This window comes from Protopterus annectens, chromosome 1.part1 (genome assembly GCF_019279795.1).
Source record: "Protopterus annectens isolate FY-2018-M chromosome 1.part1, PAN1.0, whole genome shotgun sequence".
In the NCBI taxonomy this organism is placed as follows: domain Eukaryota; kingdom Metazoa; phylum Chordata; order Ceratodontiformes; family Protopteridae; genus Protopterus; species Protopterus annectens.
The window spans coordinates 756,181,247-756,204,577 of NC_056726.1; the positions used below are offsets into that span (position 1 = coordinate 756,181,247).

Sequence of the window (23,331 nt, forward strand, 5' to 3'; positions counted from 1 at the left end):
ATTTAAGGAATACACCTAATAAATAAATGTGGGAAATAGAATCATGGAATGTTAAAGGGCTCCAAAACAAGAAGAAAAGAAAACTATTCTTACACCTTACATTAAAAACCACAGCCAACCTCATACTAATACAAGAAACACACTTGACTGCAGATCAATGGGCAGAAATTAGCAGAAAGAAATGGATAAGTCAAATTATAGCTTCAGAGGGGAAAACAAGCAGTGCTGTGGCTGCCATAATAATTAAAAACCAATTTAAGGAAAAAATACTTAAAACCAAAGCTGACAAGGAGGGAAAATGGTGTTACATAACATTTAATAGTCCTACAATACCAAAACCTATAATGGTACTTAATGTTTACGCACCCCTTAATAACCAACAACACTTTTTTATGTCATTATACCCAACCTTAAACCAATTTGGAGGTGACTGGAACACATCAAAACCCAGAAAAGGATAAATCTAATCTGACCGAATCACATAATAAACAAGCCACATTAGCCCTTGAACTCAAACAAGATTTCAAACTATATGACCCTTTTAAATATGGGAACAGTGCAGATAAAACAGGGAAATTCACATTCTATTCACAATGCCACAAAATGTGGTCAAGGATAGACGACGTCTTAATCTCAACAATAACTATACATACCAGGTTCTTTTCAGATCACTCCAAAATCACACTGAACATTAACTGGGACATAAAGATATATTTAGAGAATAGGAGTCATAATTGGTCATTAAACCCTAATTTACTTTCCAAAATGGATGTAATAAAAGAAACAGAAGCAATACTAAAAATAGCTCTTACAAATATCACTAACTTCCAAGTACCAACTGACATAGAATGGGCTGCAACCAAAGCACAAATTAGAGGATTGTTTATCAAAAAAGCAGCATACTATAAAAAATACAACTGAAAGAGGAGCATATACTGAAAGGGAAAATAGAGCATCTTGAAAAAGAACTAATAAATAACCCTAAGAACCAAACAGAAGCAGAACTTTTAAAACTGCAAAGGGATCTATATATGTTAGAAACCAGGAACCTATCTTTTTATGAAGCCAGAATGTTAGCCACTTATGCAGAAGAATCTCAAATACCATCTAGAGCTCTGGCCAGAATTATCTCCCAATACAAAAATGCCTCCAATATATCAGAAATAAACTACAGATACAAAAACTACACAAAAAATGAAGACATTGTTAAAACATTTGAACAACTATACTGTCAAATGTATGGAGCACAAATACTACAAACCCCAAAGGAAGATAGAACTGTTTTCCTTCAAAAACTGAAATTCCCTAAACTCAATTTAGACCAACAAAAAAAAACTAACCGAACCGATATCCATCAGTGAAATTATTACAATAATCAAACACTTAAAAGCGCATAAGGCTCCGGGTCTGGATGGACTCACATCAGAATTTTACAAAGCATTTTCCCCCTTGATAGCCAAACTACTATACTATACACTGAATTACATAATAAACTATAAAATAAATGATAACCACTTTAATGCCTCTAAAACCATCTTTATATTAAAAGAACACACAGACCCCAAAAACCCAGATAGCTACAGACCCATCTCCCTCTTAAATATAGATACTAAAATATTTACCTCTATACTTGCAAACAGAATGAAAAATCTGATAGAGAATATCATCTCCCCAGAACAATCCGGTTTTACACCACATAGACAGACTTGTAACAATACATTAACATTAGATGCACTAATATCCTATGCTAACCGATACAATATCACCATCTACACAATGGTAGTGGATGCCCACAAGGCATTTGATAGAGCTAATCTAGAATTCTTATTCCAAACACTACCCTACTTTAATATACCCAATAACTTCATTCAGATCATCCAAACTCTCAATAGCAACCCATACACATCTCTATATATAAATAAAACTTGGTCAAATAGGATCCTAATAAAAAATGGAACAAGACAAGGATGCCCATTATCACCCTTCCTGTTTAACCTATACCTAGAACCACTCTTTCTATACATTAAACAAAACACACACCACAATCCTCCATCAATACACAACTTCAAAATATACCTCATTGCATTTGCGGATGATCTGAACATATACTGCACTACACCAAATTCAGATATAAACAAAATAATAGCTGCAATTGAACATTTCTCGACTATGCCTATCTACAAACTAAACCTCAATAAAACTAATATGTTCCCCCTAAAAACACCCAAACTCATCTCACTAATACCATTGTTAAACACAATAAAAATAAAAGAAGAAACTAAATACCTGGGAATCACCTTTTTCCAGAATAACAAAGACTTCTACCAACACAATGTAAACCTTAAATGGCAAAATATAACGCAAGACTGTAAAAGATGGAACAACCTAAAACTACCATTCTTGGCCAAAGTATCAGTAATCAAAATGAACATTTTACCTAGACTAATGTATATATTCATGACATCACAGACAACAATACATAATAAATTCTTCAAACAAATTCATACCTTCCTAGCAAAATTTATATGGGAACCCAAAAAAAAAAAACAGAATCTCCTATTAATTCTATACACAATACTACAATTTCATTAAATACATATAAAATATAAATTCAGCATCCAACAATAAATATACATAATTACCCTAAAAGATCTGACTACTAAATGTTACAAATCTAATAAATATTAAATATCACAAAATAACTTATTCACATACAAACCAATACATTTAATACATATTTATATAAAGTTCCTGATTTAGACCCCTAGGGTATAGTGTATTAAAATTAATAGTAAATTTAGCTTCCAAATTATTTAATACATTCAAACAATTCTCCCCTTGTGTATGGAAATGTTTGGCTAAAATACCAAAGGACAAGCTAACTGCTGAACCCCCGTGAGCCATGTGGACGTGGTATGCAACTGGACTCTCTAGCCTATTGTTTCTTATATCTCCTAGATGTTCCAAAATTCTATTTTTCACCATCCTCCTAGTCTGTCCCACATACTATCTAGTTGGCATATAGCCACAACTGAGAATGTATACCACCCCACATGACTTGCAGGTAAAATGGCCCCTCGCTGTGTATCTAACATATCATTCTGCCATCTAAATTTTTTAACCTACTGCATACCCTACATCTGCTACATGCAGAGCTTCCCTTCCAGCCTCCTCCAATCACGGGCTTTCTTAAATTCAGTAACTCCTTTAAATTAAGGAATTTGCTGTTAGAAAAAGTTACTCTGTCTGGAAATAAATGCCCAATGTTATCATCCTTGCAAACAATGGGCCAAAATCTTTCCACAATTTTTTTTAAGTGTTACAGATAGGGGAGAGAATCTCAAAACAAAAAATAACCTACCTTCTTTATCACTTTTTTTCAAATTCTCCTACGTACCTTCTTCTATTGCCTGCTTCCCTTATACCACTTGTGCCCAAAACCTTATCTTCTGCCTTCTCCAAACATGCCATCGTATACCCCCTGTTGAATAATTTTTTGTCTGAATTTCATGAATTCCTCAGGAGTACTTGATTTGTTATAAGTATTATTATAAATACGTTTAAATTCCCCATATGGAAGGGAAGTCAAAAGATGTGGTGGATGCATTCTTTCAGCCGACAAGAAATTATTTGCAGCTGTCTTCTTAATAAAAGGCTTGTAATGAATCCTATCATCTGCCACAAAAAATTCCACATCCAGAAACTGTATGCTAACCTTGCTAACTTCAAAAGTAAACTCTAGGCCCAATGGATTTTTATTTAAATGTTCCATAATTTTTTTAAATTCCATTGGATCCCCCTCACAAATAAAAAACAAGTCATCGATAAATCTTTTGTAAGTGATGACATGGTGGATAAAAAAAATCTGTATTATAAATATGCCTATTCTCAAAAAAATTCATAAATAATATGACATACGCAGGGGCATACGATGATCCCCATCGCTGTTCCTTCCTTTTGCAAAAAATACTGCTCACCAAAACTAAAACAATTATGTGTGAGGGAGAATTCTAAGAGCTGTACTAAATAATTCGTCTGGGGGCCTTCACCCAACATAGACGTCACTGCCTTCAAACCCCGGATATTCCTTATTCTTGTCTATAGTGCCTTCACATCTACACAGGCACAATAAAAGTTTCTACCCCAACATTTGCCACCAATTAAATTAGTATTTTTAATATGTGGAATTACCTTGGATAAATGACCCTTCAGTTGATGGTCCAAAATTTTGTAGGTATGATCCTTTTCCCAAAACTATCTGTCTCCCCGGGGGATTTTCCATGAACTTGTGTAGTTTTGGGATTATGAAGAATGTGACATCCCTAGGATTCTTTACATGTAGCTTTTTAATGTCAGCAGCTGAAAAGAAACCCAGTCTTTTGCCCCTTTCCAGGAGCTCTAATAGCCTCACATTGTATTCCTTCACAGGGTTTCTTACCAATTTTTCATATACTGTAACATCCACAAGTAAATTCTCAGCTATTGATACATATTGTGCTTTCGGAAAAATCACCCAGTTGCCCCCTTTATCTGATTGAGTGAAGACATATTTATCATTCTGTTCCCTCATACTCTGTAAAGCTTTCCATTCGCTTCTGTTTAAATTGTAATTCTTAAAACTCTCTCTAACATTAGCATATTCTAAACTTAACTGTTTGAACAATGTATTTTCAAAAATGCAAATGGATGAAGACACTCTAGGGGGCATGAATGTACTAGCAACTGTTAACATAGGCAATTGAAATTTACCATAGCCTGTGAAGAAACCTGCATGCTCCACATCACTCTTTGTATTTAAATCATCATTGTCCCAGTCAAATAGATCATTTTCACATATAGATAAATTCACCAAAGAATCATTTGAACTAACTTCATCCTCATATATCACTGAATCTAAAACAGTTGTTGCATTCACATTTTTATTATGAAAAAACAATCAAAGATATTTCCTACAGAATCTACTAACCTCAGAAAATAAATCTGCTGGACTGGAAAGTTTCATAGGTACGAACTTCATACCTTTCTTCAAAACTGTTTCCATATCAGAATTCAAAGCAAAGTCAGACAGAGTCACAATTTTGATGTCATTAAACACACCATTCACCTCCTGTACATTCTGAATCTGGCAGTTCCGATTGCCAGTGTCGAAACCCAAGACACTGAACTGAAACACAGTAGTCCCAGTGTCTCTAACATTATCAGTTCTTTCCTTTTTGCCCAATGTTATTGCTGAAATTCTTTGTCTGCCATTTCCGACCACGGCCCCTCGTTTGGTATGGATTGGAATGCTGCTCCTGTCCACCAGCCCCCTCTATGTTCATATTTTCAAAGGAGATACTTTTCCTGCTAGACAACATTTCAACAGATGAAACCAATGAGTCTCACATCTCGACCTGCTCCCTGTTTTTGCCTTAAAAGGTCTTAACCTCCTGGGCTTCCTCTGCCATGAAAATACTAAATTATTTTTGTAATTGGACCTTTTTTTATCTCTAATTGGAGGGGATGAGACCTCCGTCACAGAAAGGGCCTCTGAAAAGGGTGACTTAAGTAGGCCCCTCAGGATCAACTTATTCTGCGCTCATTCAAAGAGAGCTGACTGAAACTTTGACAAATCACACAGGGAGGTTGCACCAAAAGATGGGACACCCCCAAACAATAAACACAATCATCATGAGAATCACTATTCGTAAGTTTACCCTTACAAGAAGCACAATGTTTGAAACCTGATGTGCCCTTTTTATCAGACATCATGAAATTTGCACACAACAACAAAGCATAATACTATAGAAAAAATTTGAAACTCTGCTATTTCTACGTCTAAATCTATGTAAATATACACACGAACTACAAAATACATCAAAAACACACAACTAGTCAAACAACTAGTCAAATAGGAAGAAAGAGAAATACCAATGATGGTATATGACGAATACCACAAGGGTATACAAGGAAGGCCGTACCAGCAATGGTACTTAAAAGTTTACCAAATGGGTAGAAGTAAGAGAGAAAAGTCTAAATGTAACTGTAAATATATAGGGTTATCAATATATTCCACAATCGGGAAGAAAGGTGACAAAAATCCTACGAGGTATCAAAACATTTTCACATAGCTGAGAGCTCGGTTGAAACGCTGCTTTACGGCTACGCGGCAAACAAGATCTGAGGGAAGAGGAAGAAGGGCATTGTGGGTAGAAGCTTAGCTCGAGAGTTAATGGCTGGTGCAAGCTTGGTTTTAGGCTGACTCAGTTCCGTGGGCTCGGGACCAAACCCATCAATGATGAATGGAAAGAAGATTAACAACATCAGATCAGTGCTTTGAGGTGATCAACATAGGATATTGTGTTTACTCCCTTTCTTCTTTTTGTATGGAACTTTGTGGACATGTGTCTGTCGTGTACATACAAAAGGTGGCATTATACTCCATGATGGGTCTGATGAAGGCTAACTACAGTGGAACAATGACCCCTCTGGACCTAGATGCCCATGCCCTTCCTTATAAATTGAGCAACATACAAGGATTTTCTTACTACCTTGGACATATGTTGGTCAAAGACTAGGTTACTATCTACATGACTTCTTAGATCCCTGAAAAGTGAATCAACTTTTAGGGATGTTTTATTGATGACGTAGTTACTCAGGGTGGCTGACTTGTTTTAGTGATGACGTAGTTACGCAGGGTGGCTGACTTCCCAAAAAGGAACTATAATGCATTTTTGGCATGGTGTTTTAAGCCATTGCTTTGGCACCAAACATTTGTCTGTTTCATACCTTCCTGAAGGGTGTTCTCATATTGGGGGGATTCAATGACTGTTTCCAGTTTGCAATCATCTGTGAACATGCCCAGCAAGGCCTTTGACAATGGCTTTGACCTCTGAGAAGAAGACGCTAAAGAGGAGCGGGGCCAGAACAGAGTCCTGTGGCACTCCTCTGGTGACTGGCCTGTTTGTGGATATGGCCTCACTGATTCTAACCTCTTGGGTCCTATACGTCAGCCAGTTAGCTATCCAGCATGTTACAAAAGTGTTTATGCCTAGTTCTGTAAGTTTGTTGACAATGACCAAGTGGAGTATTGTATCAAATGCTTTAGCCAGATTTAGGTAGGCAGTATGCACCACTTTCACCTCATCCATTCCCTCAGTGACCTTTAAGCCAAATTGGAATGTATCCAATGTTTGGTGTCTCCTATGTTCTTGATGATAATTTCCATGATAATTCTTTCCATGGCTTTGCAAATAAGACTAATCAGACTAATGTGCTAGTCAAAATAATGTCTTTATAGCTTCCAGGATCTGTTGAAGGTGCTCCCTTAGGAAGCATCCCTGGATGTTTTTGTGGCCCATTGAGGCTGTGTTCTTGGCTTTAGTAAGTGCAGCCAGTACATGCTCCCTAGTTCTAGTTAAAGGGGTTATGTTTGAGGGCATTTTGTGGGGATGGTTGGGGATGAGAGGGGGGTAAAGTTGGGACTGGATTTGTCTGCTAACAGGTTCGCTATATCACCAGGCTTGGTGAATGTGTCGCCATTAACCACCAGTTCAGCATATTGTTGTGTGCTGCCTTTGAGTTTTCTGACATAGCTGAAAAAGAGATTATGGTTATCTTTCACCTGGGAGACTATCTGAACTTCAAAGTTGGCTTTGTTTGACCTAATTAATCCTCGTAGCTCCTATTTAGCATAATGAGAGAGTTTTTTTTTTTTCTTTATGGGAATTACCCTTCCTGATTTTTGCCATTTTTTTCCTTTTGTATATCCTGTTAATTTGGGATGCCACCAAGGAGGTTTGTTTCTGGGGCTAGTTCTGGGCTTATTTCTGGTAAGTACAGCAGCCTCTATGCAGCCATTGACATGGTTACACAGATTTTCTGACAGCAATTCAGTGCAGGCTGCTGTGCCCCCAGGGTTTGGAGGAGCATTGAATCTTGACAAACCATCAGATTTGCCTTGGAACAGTTCCCATTACTGGTTTTACTGGGGTTATGGAGTTGATTTTAATTTCAACGGACTTCGCTTTATGGTTGGATCTTACCAGGGTGGACAAGAAGTGTGTGTGTGTGTGGGGGAGTGCACCGTTCACCCATATTTGTGAGTACGAGGTCCAGTATGTTGGAACCTGTAGTGGGCGTATTCGCTATCTAGTCAAGGTGTTTGTATTTACAAAGTCCAGAAATCTCTATCTCTACAAATTTGAGGCAGTGTAGGATTCCTAGTCTATACAGATGTAATTAAAGTCTCTCATGAGTAGGCTGTTAGGTTGAATGGTAAGTGTCCCTAGTATGTTCTAATTATGCATTGTGAACTTCTTGGGAAATGGAGTGTGACCTATAGGTGGCTAGGATGTGGTAAGGGATTCTGTCTATGGTGATCTGCATATGCAGAAATTCTCACCTGGTTTGACCAACCTACAGGTATTTTTGTTACTGATGTATATCGAGGCAGCTCCACCTTTAGCTCTTGTCTGTGCAGCTAGTGTGGAAGGCAGTGAAACCTTGCACTGCTGGGGTACTCTCTGCTGCTTGAAACCATGTATTTGTGACTGCACAGATGTATATAGTCGAGTTTCTGCAGAGCTTGGATGTAGTGTATTATTTTTTTTTCTTTTTTATTTAGGCTCCTGGCATTGAGCAGTAACACCCTGAAGTTCAGCTGAGATGATTTTGCTATGTCTGTATGTTTGTCAATTTGGCATTACCTAAAAAAGGCACTATGGGGTGGATAAAATTTTAGCTAGTTTATGAAAGCCTAGAAGGGACAAGTGCAGACATATTTTATAGTATTTAATGAAATTGTACTATTGTGTATAGAATTAAATTTGTTGATTAATTTATTATTGTTTATTTATATGTAGGAGTTAATATTTAGATACTGAATTTTGAACCTGCATTCCAATTTTTCAATTGTATTTATGAGCACATATTTTCCACATGCACCTTTGGTTGAATTGTAGCACAGTCACTTTAAAATTTGTTTTTTAGAACCAATGAAATTAATTAATTAGTGTAACTGGGTCATTAATTCACAACCATGTGGTTTTGTAAATGTATTTAAAGCAAGGCTTTGATGTTAAAAGTTATAACAGTTTGAAGGCATACTGGCCGAGGTACTAGGAAGCATCAGTAAAATCTGGTTGTGATTCTACAGTGGTTCGTTTGAAGTTTGCCCTGGTCTGCTTTTCCATTCAGTTTATGGTATATGTTTTTTTGTCTAGAATTTAATTCTGATGGCTGCCAAAAAAGAAAAACAGTTGCTAGAAAATGCAAATCAGAGTCTAAACCATCAGTATTTGAAGTATTGAATATTATAACAGAGATAAAAAACTGGAAGTGGGATCTTTAGAAAAGGGTAGGAGGAAATTACACACAAAAAATGGTAATTGTGGGAAGAATATCTTCAGAATAATGTTTTGGTGGAAGAGTTCGATTTAATGGAAGGCAGGAATTGAGCAATTTATATACTGTTGGATGGGTGATAGTCATACAAAAAAATGTGATGTATAACGTTTGTAACTGGGAACATGTAAATATGGTTTATTTTCTTTTGTATAAATGTGTGTATGCTTGTGTCTTAAGTGATAATTCAATAAAGATGTTTAAAAAAGCCTTAGATTTCTGAGTCTTGACAATTCATAAAAAAGACCAAAACATGGAGTACAGCAAATATTGAACATAGCTCTTCTCCTTTAAACCTGTTTGCCTCTCATGCCCTCCCTCCACCATCTTGTATATTCAAATTCAGAGATCGCATAACTCAGGGAAAAGGAACTATACAGAGAAATGACAGTCTTAGACTTGGCTTATGTAGGTCCATATTTTTGGTCATTTGGTCTCCACATTTTGGGACTCTGCAATTCATGTCCCAACATTTTAAAAGATTACCTGAACACTTACTAAAGCAGTAAAAATATTTTCCAATGAATGGATTAGCATATTACATATGTTCATACGTAAGTACTAGGCTATCTGCCCATGGGCATTTATAAGCCTAGCCACAGAGTGATGGCTTTCGCCTCCCCATTAGATTAGTAACCTGGGCCTCTGTCAATAGGGCTCCTGAAGTGATCCCAGGGTAGAACTTACGATTACCCATCCACTCATCAAGATTTCTCTTGAAGAGGGTCAGAGAGGAGCTCTGTCGAATATGGATTGGGATTCTATTCCAGAGTGAGGGGAGTCGCTGGGACAGGAATCTATCCCTCCAGCATGTCCTGTTTATTGTTGTACATAGGTTCAAGTTGCTAGAACGAGTGATTCTGAGGGATCTCGTTTTTTTGAGGTGAAGCATGTCCATTAGTTCAGGGTTTGACATGGCCCTATAGGTCAGGCATAGGTCACCTCTGAGCAGACGGTAAGCGACTGAGAAGAGCTGGAGCTTTTTAAGTCATGCTTCATAGGGTAATTGTTTAAGGCCCTTAATCCTCTTAGTGAGGTACTTCTGTGGTCTTTCCAGTTGTTGCAGGTGTCTAGTGAGGTACATCCCAAATGGGGCATTGTACTCTATTATGGGCCTAATGAGTGAGGAGTAAAGGGGCACAATCACATCCTTGGATCTGGATGAGAAACCCTGTGTGATCAGGTGTGCCACATAGAAGGATTTCCTGACAGTTTTGGCTATGTGGTTATCAAAGGAGAGCATGCTATCTACATGGGTACCCAGGTCCCTAATTACTTCTTCTGTACTTAGTGGATTCCCATCTATGTGGTAGTTTGTAGGTACTTTGTTTTTCCCAAATGGGATTACTATGCATTTTTTGGCATTTAGCTTGAGGCCGTGACTTTGACACCAGGTGTTTGTCTCTGTGAGACCCTTTTGCAGGATGTCTGTGTCAGCTGGAGAGTCAATTATTGCACCCAATTTACAGTCGTCTGCGAACTTGGTTTGCCACAGTCCCTCCGCCTTTGCCTGTACTTCGGAAAAATATATACCGAACAGGAGGGGTCCCAGGACTGAGCCCTGTGGGACTCCGCTTGTGACTGGTTTAGAGTCAGACATGGCGCCTGCCACTCTTATCGTGTGGGTTCTGTCTGAGAGCCAATTGGCAACCCATCTCGTGACATAGGGGTTAATATTTAAGCTGGTGAGTTTGTCTATGATTCCTGAGTGTGGGGTGGTGTCAAACACCTTAGCGAGGTCCAGATATGCTGTGTGGACCACCTTCCCTTCATCTATGTAATGTAGGCAGCCACTTTTCAGGACATTTCCAAGGATGTAAAGGTCAATTTGGTTGCTTTTTTCGGTTTACTCATATTTACTTTTTTTTCTACTTTATGATCCACACCAGGACACCGTATGAGAGGGATAAACTTTTCTTTCTAGACATCACAGCACGAGCTTGCTGCAACACCTTTAGTATTACAGAATTAACTTTTGGAGGTAGTTATGACTTCTGATCCTCACAATATTCCGTCACCTTGGACACTTAATGATACTTTTGGAATTGTAAAACATAAACCTTGATTCAGTTATTTTAGATCTGTTTCATCTTATTTTTTGCCCTTATGGAATGATTAAATGTCTGGCTTTTTCCAATTAATTTCCTCATCAAGCACTGGTGCAACCTTCATAACATCTGACATCAATAATTGATCAGGTATGTTTAGGTTTGTAGGCTTTTCTAAAGCAGGTAACTCTCTCAGTGCATTAGCATTAGGATACTACTTTCCTGGTATTTGCTGGTATATAAATAATAGCCAGTTTCTTCTTTAAATACAGTTTCATAAGCACGTTTTGTAGCCTCAGTTTCAAAATGTATATGGTTTGCTTCTTCCCAGTTGGGGTAGGTGGGATGAGTGTGAGTAGCCAACACCAGCTCATCATTTATATAAGATACAGTCCTGTGACCTGTCATTTGCTTTAATAGTATTCCATAACTATAGTCTTAAGCTACTTTTCTCAGTTAAGCTACTTGTTCAGACAGTACAAGGCCAAAATATGTGTATCCTTAGTATGCTGCTAGTTTTTTTTTTTGTTTGTTTTTTTGTGGGTCCACAGGGTGTGCTCAATAACTCCCATTCATGTACCAACTTGCTCTATGTGTTCCTCCATTGTAGCAGGAGCCCTTTAGGTACAAGTCTAATGTTAAGGAATGAGACAGTCTGCTGATGCTGCAGGCTGTCCAGTCCTCTCCCGCTTGGCTTCTTGCACACTCAACAGTTGCTGCTGTCAGGTGGTATGTGTGCACACAGCCATCTGGTTAAGTGGATCAAGCTAGGTAATGTTGGCTTAGTAGACTGCGTAGTACAGATAGATGATGCCTCTGCTCTGCTGCAGATGTTACCAGTTTAATGAGACAAGCTGACCCCCCTCCCCAAGAATGGGTATGCTGGTGTCAGCTAGGTTTGGCTATCCTCCCACACTTGGCCCACCCAGTACCCATTTTGCTAACATGAGTAATTTGGGATACTTTCAAGTCTTTATCATTCTGCACCATGGAGCTGGGTAGTTTATTAGCATTTAGTAAGCTTACCAGATGTATGTGTACAATTTCAACAGTTTTAACAGGAATTAGCAGCTTTCTCATTAATCTGCAAGTTTAGGTTCTACAAGTACAAATAAATATGTCTTTTTTCTGCCCTTGTTTCTGATGTAATTTGCAGTAAAAAATATTGTTCCATTAATGCATCCAGAATTGGATTTTCACTTCAGATGTAGTCAAAATGTAGGTGTATTGTATTTCTTTATTTCATCCTCCTCTTTAGGTTGATGATAGTGCTGGATTCTTTAATTCTTTAGACATTGCTATATAAATTGAGGGTGTACATATACTGAACAAAAAATGCAAACGTTAAAATATGTAGCAACATTAATAAGAGTATGGTACAGTGATTAGCTTTTCTGTCTGTCAAGGCTCCGTTTTCCATTTGGTTTCTCAGCTTGGGTGCCTTTCCGTGGAGCTCACATGCCCTTCCTGTGTCCACATAAGTTTTTGCAAGGTCCTCCGTTTTGCTTCATCCCCAAGGAATACCATAAGTGAACTGATGATCCTCCAAACTGGCTGTAGGTGTGTGTCCTATTTAAAAATGAATACTTCTGTATGTGCTGGATAGACTGTATCATGTTTCACAATTTAAAAAATACAAAGTTAAAGTCTATCACAGGTTTCCTATCCACGATTGATTGATTGATTGATTTTTTTGCCTTATGCTCTGTGTTGGGATAGATTACAGTTTCTCTATAACCCCGAATTGGATAGTGTGTGAAATTAATGAACTTTACTAAAAGAAGTCCACATTTCACTATAAACAGCAACAATACCAAAATATAGGGCTCTTTCTTAGTACCTGAGAAACTTACATATGCCTCTGCAGAGGTGGCAGGATTATGGAATAGGATGAGGGAAGGTGTTCAGAACCAGCTTGGATGAAAATTAATGTGACATGTTTCACAGTAGAATATTTACTGTGTGTATTAGCTAGGTTATCCATTTAATAGCAAAAATACTGCAGTTTAGGATGCATTATGAGAATGGAGTGGTTGGGAATGATAAATAGATGAGATCAGAGGTGGCAGACAGCCGAAGAAAGACATGTTTAAGATGATGTAGATTTGCAAGCAGGCATTTTGCCAAAAGAAGCAACAGCAGAGGTGATGGCAAAAGTTTCTAGGTCCTCTGGAACTGAGATAGTGTCAGCTTCTCATTGACATGTTTAATTTCAAAGAAAAGTCAGTGATGCAGACTGTGTGTTAGTAGAGAAGGGGAATAAAAGTAGTATTTGATAGTGTACATTGCTAATCTGCAGGCAGGTAGCCATCAGTATCCACATCATCAAATACCAGATGCTGCAATATTATTTTGCAGTGGTAAGTATACTGCACATGAATTATGTTGGAAGATGCCTTATGTTTTGAAGAAAGGCAGTGCATGAAGAAGTTACCCATTTGCAGCTTGTTAGTAGTGACTATTTAACCTTTATGAAAAATGACCAGATACTTGCAGGAACATATGTATATGCTCAAATCTTTTTATAGGACAGTAGGAAAGAACTGTGTGCACAAGCAGAGCCACTCATGGGTAAGATGAAAATTGGAGGGACTCATTCTAGATTAATTTATTGTTATAAGATAGGTAAGGGCTCCATTTATGCTCCAATAACCTAACACTATGCTAGGTAAGTACTGATTCCTAGTAAGGAGGGAACACTTTTTATAAACCAGTGCACAAACTGATACTAGGTCCTAAATTCCATGATTTATAGGTATTCCGAAGGTGGCAAGAGGTAGTGACGGTTAAGACAGAAGAACAGTGATACAAAGCAAATTCATTTTCTTGCTTAAGAGGTCTATTTGAAGCTGAGTTTTCCTGGGAATTTCCTGAGTGTTACTCCAGAGAATGCAGTTAGGGATGGACGGCAGGTCATACAGTGTCCCCAGTCTGCACATTTCTGTGTCACAAGAAGCTGCAGCTATCTGTCAGTTGCATACATAGTTTTAATTTTTGCCCCTTTTTCACTGAAAATACTTAAACTAATTTTACCCATTTAATTACACACCGTTTTCAGTTTATTCTATTGTCGGCTCCAGTGTAGTGAGAACTGTTTGTTTATTTACTGTTTGGTGATCAGGTAGGTGAAATAGTCCAGAGACCCTTTTCAGCCATGACCTAATGAGACCTCTTTGTAGGTAAACAAACCATTATCTCAGTATAATACAAAACTTTTGACTGGGTAATTTCCCATACTTTTCACTTTACTTTTGAGCCAGAAAATGGTCCATGTGTGTCAGTGCCCTACCCCTGTTAAGAATTTAAATAAATAAATATTGTTGCACATTTGCAAAGATTGCATTCTGAAAGAAGCAGATTGACTCCTTTTTCTGCCAGTAATATGAACTAATTTCTCATTTTCCATAACAAGTATGAAGAATAGTTTGTCTTCTCTGATGGACATTTTCATTGGCAGAAGCACCACCTTGCAAATATTTTGTTTTTAATTTTAAGTCTTTTTTTGTGAACCTTATTCATGATGATCACAGTTACCAGGGAAACAGACGAGAGCAGCATGGGGTAAACTGTAAACTGCTTGTCAGAATCCTTCAGACCTTGAACATTACACTTTATCTCTGACATCTTATCCCTTACAACGACTTTAGACTAACCTTTGTCAGGAAGGCTAAAGTCAAAGACAGATTACACAATGCAGAGCTTAAACTTGATTATTTATCAAAGGCTTTTATCTGCATGCCCTTGCAGTGTGGATGATTGATTGTGTTTATTTATTGCTTTATACAGGACCCTACAGCCACATCCATCTCCGAAGGGAACTGTGATACTAGAGATGGGGAGACAGTGACAATGAATTATAAACCTTCTCCACTTCAAATGAAAATAGGTGAGTTCTTACCATGCACCATATGAACGTTGTTGTATCATAGAGAAATATTTAACAAAGTCTCGTTGTCATAGTTTGTTTCCAATACTACACTGTCAGAGTAAGATTAGGTACTAACTTCTTACAGTGTTGAGATCATCCATCTAAAAGTGAGACAGCAGTATAAAGTGAAAAAGGAGAGACTGGGTAACTGCATTTACAGAAAAGTACAAAATCAGTAATACACCACTTTGTAGAATAATGGTTCACATACTGTATTAAGCCAGCCTGGTTTCCTCCCTCTTTGCTACATGTTACCTTGCTGAATTATTTTGTTGTTTAATATCACTTTGCTGTGGTAATATTGCGCAAACATGTTTCAGGTATAGTATGTTTTGGTGCTTGTTGTATTGCCCTATGTGGATGCCATTTGATAGTACAAATGAATTGCTGTCTGTTAAAGTATTGTTTTGAGATGTCTGAAAAATACACGTTATCTTGCTTCAGTAGCATTGTTGCTTCACAACAAGAAGTTATGTGGCTCAATTCTCTGCTAGATTGTCTTCTTATGAAGTCTGCATGTCTTCCCTGTGTCTGTGTGGATTTCCTCCAGGTACTCTTGTTTTCTCCCACATGCCAAAGGCATGTGGTAGGTGGATAGTTGACACCGGGTTCTGTGTGTTTGGGTGTATGTATGTATGTGTTTATATGTCTGTGACAGGGAGATGGAAGAAAGACCCAGCAGTTTACTTCTATTGTCGAGTTACCTCAAAAACGCTGTAGGTGGCAGCAGGTGTTCAAGTGGTCACTTTACGAGTTGGATGTGAGTTGACAGCATTGGGTAGATAATGAGCCTGTTTAAAGGTGTGTAAAAGCTATATATATTTATATGTGTGTGTATATATATATATATATATATATATATATATATATATATATGTGTGTGTGTGTATGTGTCTATATGTGTAGACACACGTGAATGAGTATATATATATATATATATATATATATATGTATGTATGTATATTATATATAGTATATGCACACACAAGCAAATATATTTACACACACACATATATATATATATATATATATATATATATATATATATATATATAGGGTCCATATTACCATATCGAATGGTAATAAAGCCGAACGCTCATATGAGCGAATATTCACAAGAACAAAGTTGTGTTTCTGGGGTCGCAGAACAGTGAGGATTGGAATATTTGCCTTTTCCTCACTGTAGTGGGACTTCGCAGTTGGAATATATACTTAGTGGGGGGGGGGCATAGCCCCCCACAATAGCAAGTTCGTTGTCATGAATATTCGCTCATATGAGCGTTTGTCATTATTACCATTCAATATGGTAATATTGATCTATATGTACACACACACACACACACACATATATATATATATATATATATATATATATATGTATGCCTTTATCTGTACCTAGCTATTTGTTTATATGTAATACATATGTATTACACACTTCATAGGAGATTCAAAGCTGCTTTAGTCTAATGACCAAGTTTGTCTTGCTGACATTCATCCTCAGGCATTACCTCCTTTCTCAAGGAAGGAGAGGCTAGTAATTTCAGTGGTAAATTTAAGAGCACCCATCCAGTCACCCAGGTTACGATTATGTTACATGTAGATGCATTAGTTTAATAGTTTAGTTTTGTTTAGTTGAATCATGTAGTGACATTTGTAGAGACTGTTTTGCTATTGTTTGTCATTTTTTTTAACTGTAGCTTCTGTTTAATTTTGTTTTTTGTCCTAATATTAATGAATTTCATTTCCAGGGGTTTGATTTAAATTGGCCATGTTTTCTCTTTTTTTCTGGAGGTATATGTATTTATTCAAAGTTTGTGCATTGTGTAAAATTTCACTTTTTCACTTTTAGTTAATTGGGGTAGAAATTTTTTAAATACTGACTGTATCTATCTACATATATGTGTGTGGTGATTGAAATATCTTACTGTAGGTGTAGACAGTGTGTTTAATCATGAGATTCCGTAACCATGGACTGCAAGAAATATCCTTCTTTACATGAAGCAGGTTGCCGTTTATTCCAATAGGACAGGAATGTGACAGCAAAACGACTGCAATTTCAGCCATTTCTGTGACAAGGTTCTGCCGAAATCTGCTTTCAGCAAACCTGACTTTGCCCTTTTCTACACAGCTGTGTGACTGTAGAGTTACTGTATGGACAAGTTAGGTGATGTGCAGGACTTCTCTTCACATAGAGGGTACAGGGGACTTACCCCTTTTTTAAACAAGAAACATCTTTATTAAAGTATCACTTATGACATAGGCAATCATACATTTATATAAATGAAAACAAACCACTCTAACATATTTTCAGTTGCAAACAATATACATCCCATATAATTTTATCTATAGTCATTGTCAGTTAAACATTACATAACTCATTCAATTTCTGCCTTCCCCTTAAACTTCAACCCTTTCTGTTTGCATATACTCTTGATATCAATCCCTGATAGGAAAGGCAATCACTAGCCTGCAATCCAAATGTATTATTGGCCTCTTCCCATTCTATCACCTTTCCTTTTCTAATTATTTGCTCCCAGTACCTTGGTTCCTTTGTCAGTTTTCACCAGTAAATTCCAGCCACCTCTTGTCTCTGTACCCCTAGTTGCAGTCATCCCTATTGTTAGAGTATCCTTTCTCTATTCCTGTGTTGGCTTAGTTCTTAGAATATTTTCGGCTACTTTATAATTACATTCTGTGTGATTATTGTTATTCTCCTTAAGGATCTGCATCCAAATTACCAGTCTCAACTTATTTCTTGAATTACCCCCCCCCCCCGTTTCATCATCATCCCCTTCCACTTTGAACTGTGTAGCTCTGAAATACCCCTTCAAATTAGGTAATCACAAACCACTTTGTTGTATTGGAAGAATCAGTGTATCCCACTTGACACTTACCCTCCCCCCTTATAAAATCCTTCAACTCTTTATTAATTTCTAGCTACAACTTCTCTTCTGGTTGATAAAAATATGCATTACCCATGTATAAAACTATTGGGAGTAAAACATTTTCACTGCTTATAGTATAGGTCATAGTACTACTACACAACTGCTCTTGTGAGCCATTTTTTTACTAGCAGCCAGTTATCCCCTGTGAGATTCAAACCCTGTACCTTGTGTTTGTAAGGCAAACACCTTAACCATTAGGCCACCCTCCCAACCCAACTTGTATCTTGTTATCCATATTCATAAAACAGATCTTCCATTTTCTCAGTTTTTTTGTATTATCTTTTGTTTAGTCTCTTCCCACACATCCTTAGGTGCCATAATATAATCTTTTCTAACCCATACTCTTAAGTAATTCATCTATCATGTCCCCATAAATATGGGTATTGCTGAACTACTTTGTGTGTGGGCGCATAGTTTATAGCTATTGCTTTTGTTTTATCTTCATTCTTGTTATATCCCAAAAGACTTTAAACTGTCATAGAATGTTCCACAACACTGAAATGTCCTTTTCTGGTTTTATCAGGTACAAAATAATATCATTTGCAAATAAAGCCAACTTTTCTTGATTACAATACCAATGATATCCTTGAATTACTGGGTCCCTTATTTTCTTTACCAGTGGTTCCAAATATACTAGAGAGTAATCATACAAACAAAACACCCTTTAGCAGCTAAATCTATGATTGAGATTTATGTGAAGTCTCAGCACACCAAGAATTATCCGAGAAAGAAATAGCTGGTGCCAAGCTGTAATGTTTTAAAACCTTTTCATTTCGAGGAAAACATACACTACTTTTTGGATGTGGTGTTTCAGAAATTAAATCAGAGAATGTTTAATGTTTAAATAAAGAATCCGTGTCTGTTGTCTTATTATGGGTTATTTTACTTTACTTTCAGGCTGTTAAATGCAGGCAGATGAGCGCTGTGTACAGAATGTTGCAAACAATCATTTATATATGCAGTTAGTAGGTACAACTTTCATCCTTTAACAAAGCTGAAATTCTTTCATTTAATCAGAGGGAACAATGCATCTCATTGATCATTTTTCACATAGCTCGCTTTTCATATGTTGACTGCAGGTAACCAATCCCTGTTAGTTTTTGAGGTAAATGGGAGGCTCTTAAATGCAAATAAGGCAAAGAATGTGCTGCTTTTCTATTGGGGGAATGCAAGAACCTTAGGAATGTCATTGGACTTAAGGTAATTCATCAGCAGTCGATCTGGCTGTGAAGGGGGGTGTGACTGAGGAGGAGCAGCTAGGGTCTAATCAGGTGCTAGTTAATATTTTGTTTAATATGCTAATATTGGTTTCTGAAATGCTGATGCAAAGGGGCTGAAGCTAGACTCGGTGCGTGACGGGTCTAAAACTAGCTTGATCGGCCTAGGTATTATCCTCAATGTTCGCGGAGGAGTTGGAAAAAAACAAGCTCATGTTTCCAAGCAATACCAGTACCTACAGTGAAAGAGGTGTGTGGTCAGGGTTTTAAGATGCAGGACCAGCATCTCCATGGGCCTAGGTCTCAAAAGTCCATTTAAAAACATTTTAGGAATTGAAAATTTTAAAAATGCAATCTACAGTACCTTGGATCATGTACCACGGCCAATTATCAGCATTATGCTATGTTGGGAAAATTGTTCGTTTAACAAATATGTCCCTCTATAAAAACCTAGTGATCGCAGTTAAATCATGGGGTGCAATTGGACTTGCGGGGTAGGACATTGAGCGGATAATTTGTTTGAAGAAATAAGAGTTTTAATGATGAATGTGGCATATGCTTCTTATTTTACACTGGGGGAGGAGTGCCAATAAGGGAGCAGGGTGAAAAAAACACTGGAACCTATCACTGAGCTTTGTATTTGGTTGATCGGATTGCTGGAAGTGGAGGGGGGTGCTAATTCACCAGTGTTCCAGGATAGGGAGATTGGCAATGGTAAACAATTTGTGGGGCTGCAAGGGTGAAGTCCAATCAAAAAGCTGGTAGCAAAGGCAAAGAAAATATGTTGCCATTGTGGTTCTAAATATAACACAGATAACAAAGGGGAAAAGGAACTCCTGCCTGGTTCCCCTATCCAAGCAGAACTTATCAGAGAGGACCCTTCACACTTGATTTTTTGCCTCTAATTCCTTGTATATCCTCCATATGAATCTTACTGTTTTGTCAGGGAATGCAAATGCTTCCATTGCCATACTCATAAAATCCCAGCTTACTCTGTTGAATGCTTTCTCTGCATCAAGACCCACCAACAACAGTGGTATTTTCTTACATTCTGCTTCTCTCTGGGTTCTACTAATGTTTTCAAATGTTTGCCTACCCTCCAAAAAACACATTGATCCATAGCTATCAATTTTGGCATCACTTTTGCTATTATTTTATCCATTGTTGACTCAACATACACACGTTATAATCATGGTTTAGAATGGAAATGGTTCTATATGAAGTTGGTTCTGATAGGCCTTTACCATCTTTAGGTATTACAGCCATCACAGCTTTCTTCCCGGATGGTTGTCTGCATTTTAAAGTACTGTTAAACAAAATCTTCCAGATCTTTATCCCTTTCTTCCCTCCTAGTTTCCATACTTAAAAAGGAATACCATCTATTCCTGGAGACATTCCTGTAGCTTGGTTATACATTACCATTTTATCTCATTTCATCCAATCCTGTTAGTAATTAGCCTCATCTATCTCTAGCCTTGGCATATATATTTCTTCCATAAACATTTCCATTAGTACATTGTCTTGATTTCCACATTTCTTTGTTTTGTACAGATTTTCATAAAAATTCTGAAATATTTCTAATACCTGTGCAGGATCAGTGGTTATTTTCCTAGTTATAGGTTCCCAAAGCTTGTTAACAACCCTGTTTTTCATATTGATCACTGCTGCAGTAGCCTTAGCTATGTAGGTTATATCCTGCCAAGGATTTAACTGCTGGCCAGCTTTCAAAGCTTCAGGGCACCATCCACTTGCCCTAAATGGCAAGCAGCTCAAGATGAGCTGACTAAAGGGCAAGTTTAGGTGCAAAGCTCTTTAGAGCTTTACTGCCACCAAAGATTGTGCTCATGAGGTTTTTGAGGATCGACAGTCAGCTTGTGCTTTCATTTTGTAGGCAGATAAGTTCCCTTTGGGGAAAAAACTTCCATTTTGTTATATTATACTAATGTTTTATTACATTCCTCTTCTGGAATGTCATTTTAAAGCTAGGAATGTTTTTTTTTAATGGACTCTCTCAAGACTGTAATGCACATTTAAATGGAGCAGTTGTTTTTTTCTGTCGGTTTTAAAGTACTGTAAACTATCTGATAACATATTTTTGTGTAGAAAGTGTGTTTAATTGTCCATTGTGGGGCTGCCATATTGTTAGAAAGTGCATTTTTAATGTGTTTTTTTTCTGTCAAAAAATTAACTTTAGTTGACTGGTAATGTTGCCGGTATTTGCTGTTTATCCCCTCAGGAAAAGAGGCACCATTTTCAGCTTGACCATGGAACAAATCGTCGGTCCCACTCTCTCTCCTTCTTCCAGCCACAAAAAGAAAAAGTTAATCAAACAGCCTTTGCCACCACAGCAGGCTAGCAAGTTCCTTCAGCTGCAGGTGGATGACCTTGCTATGGCCAATTGTTGTTCCTCAGACCACTCATCTTTTACCCCGAATCCCTCTGGTGTAGCACCTACAGCCACTGTGGATCAGGGGTTAGCCACTTCCTCTGCAGCTGTTGGACTCCCCTCATTGGGCAAGGGAGAGACACTCTTGTTGGACCTGGGGGAGGGAACAAGGAAGGTTTCCCTGTTATGTCATAATGCTGTGCCCTTCCCTAGGGAAGCAGTGGCTGCTGTTATTAACATGGTCAGTTCCATTGTTCCTGTCAAAAAGGAGTAGTTTACTGGGACTGGCACGGGTTTCAATCTGCCTGTTGATCCTTCTCATAGATTACTTTATGGTAAAAGAAAGAGGGATGCCTCTGTTCCTGTAGAGATTCAAGATTCTGGATCTGCAAAGGAACATGTAGGTATAGATTCAGGGCATTGTCCTCTGATTTCTGATTCAGACTCAGAGGAGAGCTCATTTTCTGATTCTTCCTCTGGGGATTTCTCTTTCTGTGAGACTATTGCTAGAATGTTCCAGTGTTTTCAGTAGTAGAACACTGAGGCCTCTCAGTCCCTCATAAAATACTATGAGTTTTTTAAAGAAGAATTTTACAGAACCTGCAGCCATTCTTCCTGTCCCGTCTGCTTTAGTGGTTGTGTGTCTTGCAGCATGCAGTTTTCCTGATAAGCTAAAATGGCAGCTAGATCAGATGTATAAAGTTCCTCAGTCAAAACCTGAACCAGCAGATGTAGCTTTAGTTAACTCCACTTCGGCTAAGGGCTTAGTTAATTCCAATCCTACTCTTTCTAATAAGAATGGGAAATTTTATTGATACGTATGGGAAGAAAGTGTATACTTCTACAGGTTTGATTTTCAGAATTTTAAATTGTCAGGCTCATATGTTAAAGTTTGTTCTGACATATTGTGAAAGTATGAGGAATGTTTTATTTACAGTTTCTTCTTGGGAAGAAAAAACTGCTTTAAGTAACATAGTTTATTCTACTGCCAAGCTCTCTACTCATTGTTTGCTGTGTGTTTTGGATTCCATTGATATTTATTTCAGGGCTATGGCCACTGGTACTGTTTAAGGAGGTTAGCCTGGCTGCATTCTCACAGACTATTTAAAAATGAGATTTTAAATTCATCCTTAGGTAGAGATGTTGTGTTTGGGCCCTCTGCAGCAGAGGTGATCAAAAAGTCTGAAGAAGGGGGCAAGCCAGTCCAGGGAATTTCTAGATTTTTCAGCCCTACTTTTCCAAGTTGTCCAAGGGATTTTCTTTCTCCTCATCCAGTATTGACAAAAAACAGAATAAACAGTCTCAACAGAATTCAGATAAACAGACATTTATGAAGACGTGGCAAGGGTGTTCCAAAACGTACTCTCAAACCTCACAAAATTAAGGACAGTCCAACAAGTCTGAATGACTGTTCAAGAGACCT

At 37.7% G+C, this 23,331-nt stretch overlaps 1 protein-coding gene across 1 annotated transcript in view; it reads left to right on the forward strand.

Annotated features, from left to right (window-relative positions):
* The window catches only part of FAM219A (family with sequence similarity 219 member A), a 1,804,825-nt gene that overhangs the window by 883,225 nt on the left and 898,269 nt on the right, over positions 1 to 23,331 (forward strand). Inside the window, exon 2 of the mRNA XM_044077846.1 lies at positions 15,219 to 15,318. Coding sequence (XP_043933781.1) covers positions 15,219 to 15,318 — 100 coding nt within the window. The remainder of the gene's footprint in view (positions 1 to 15,218; positions 15,319 to 23,331) is intronic.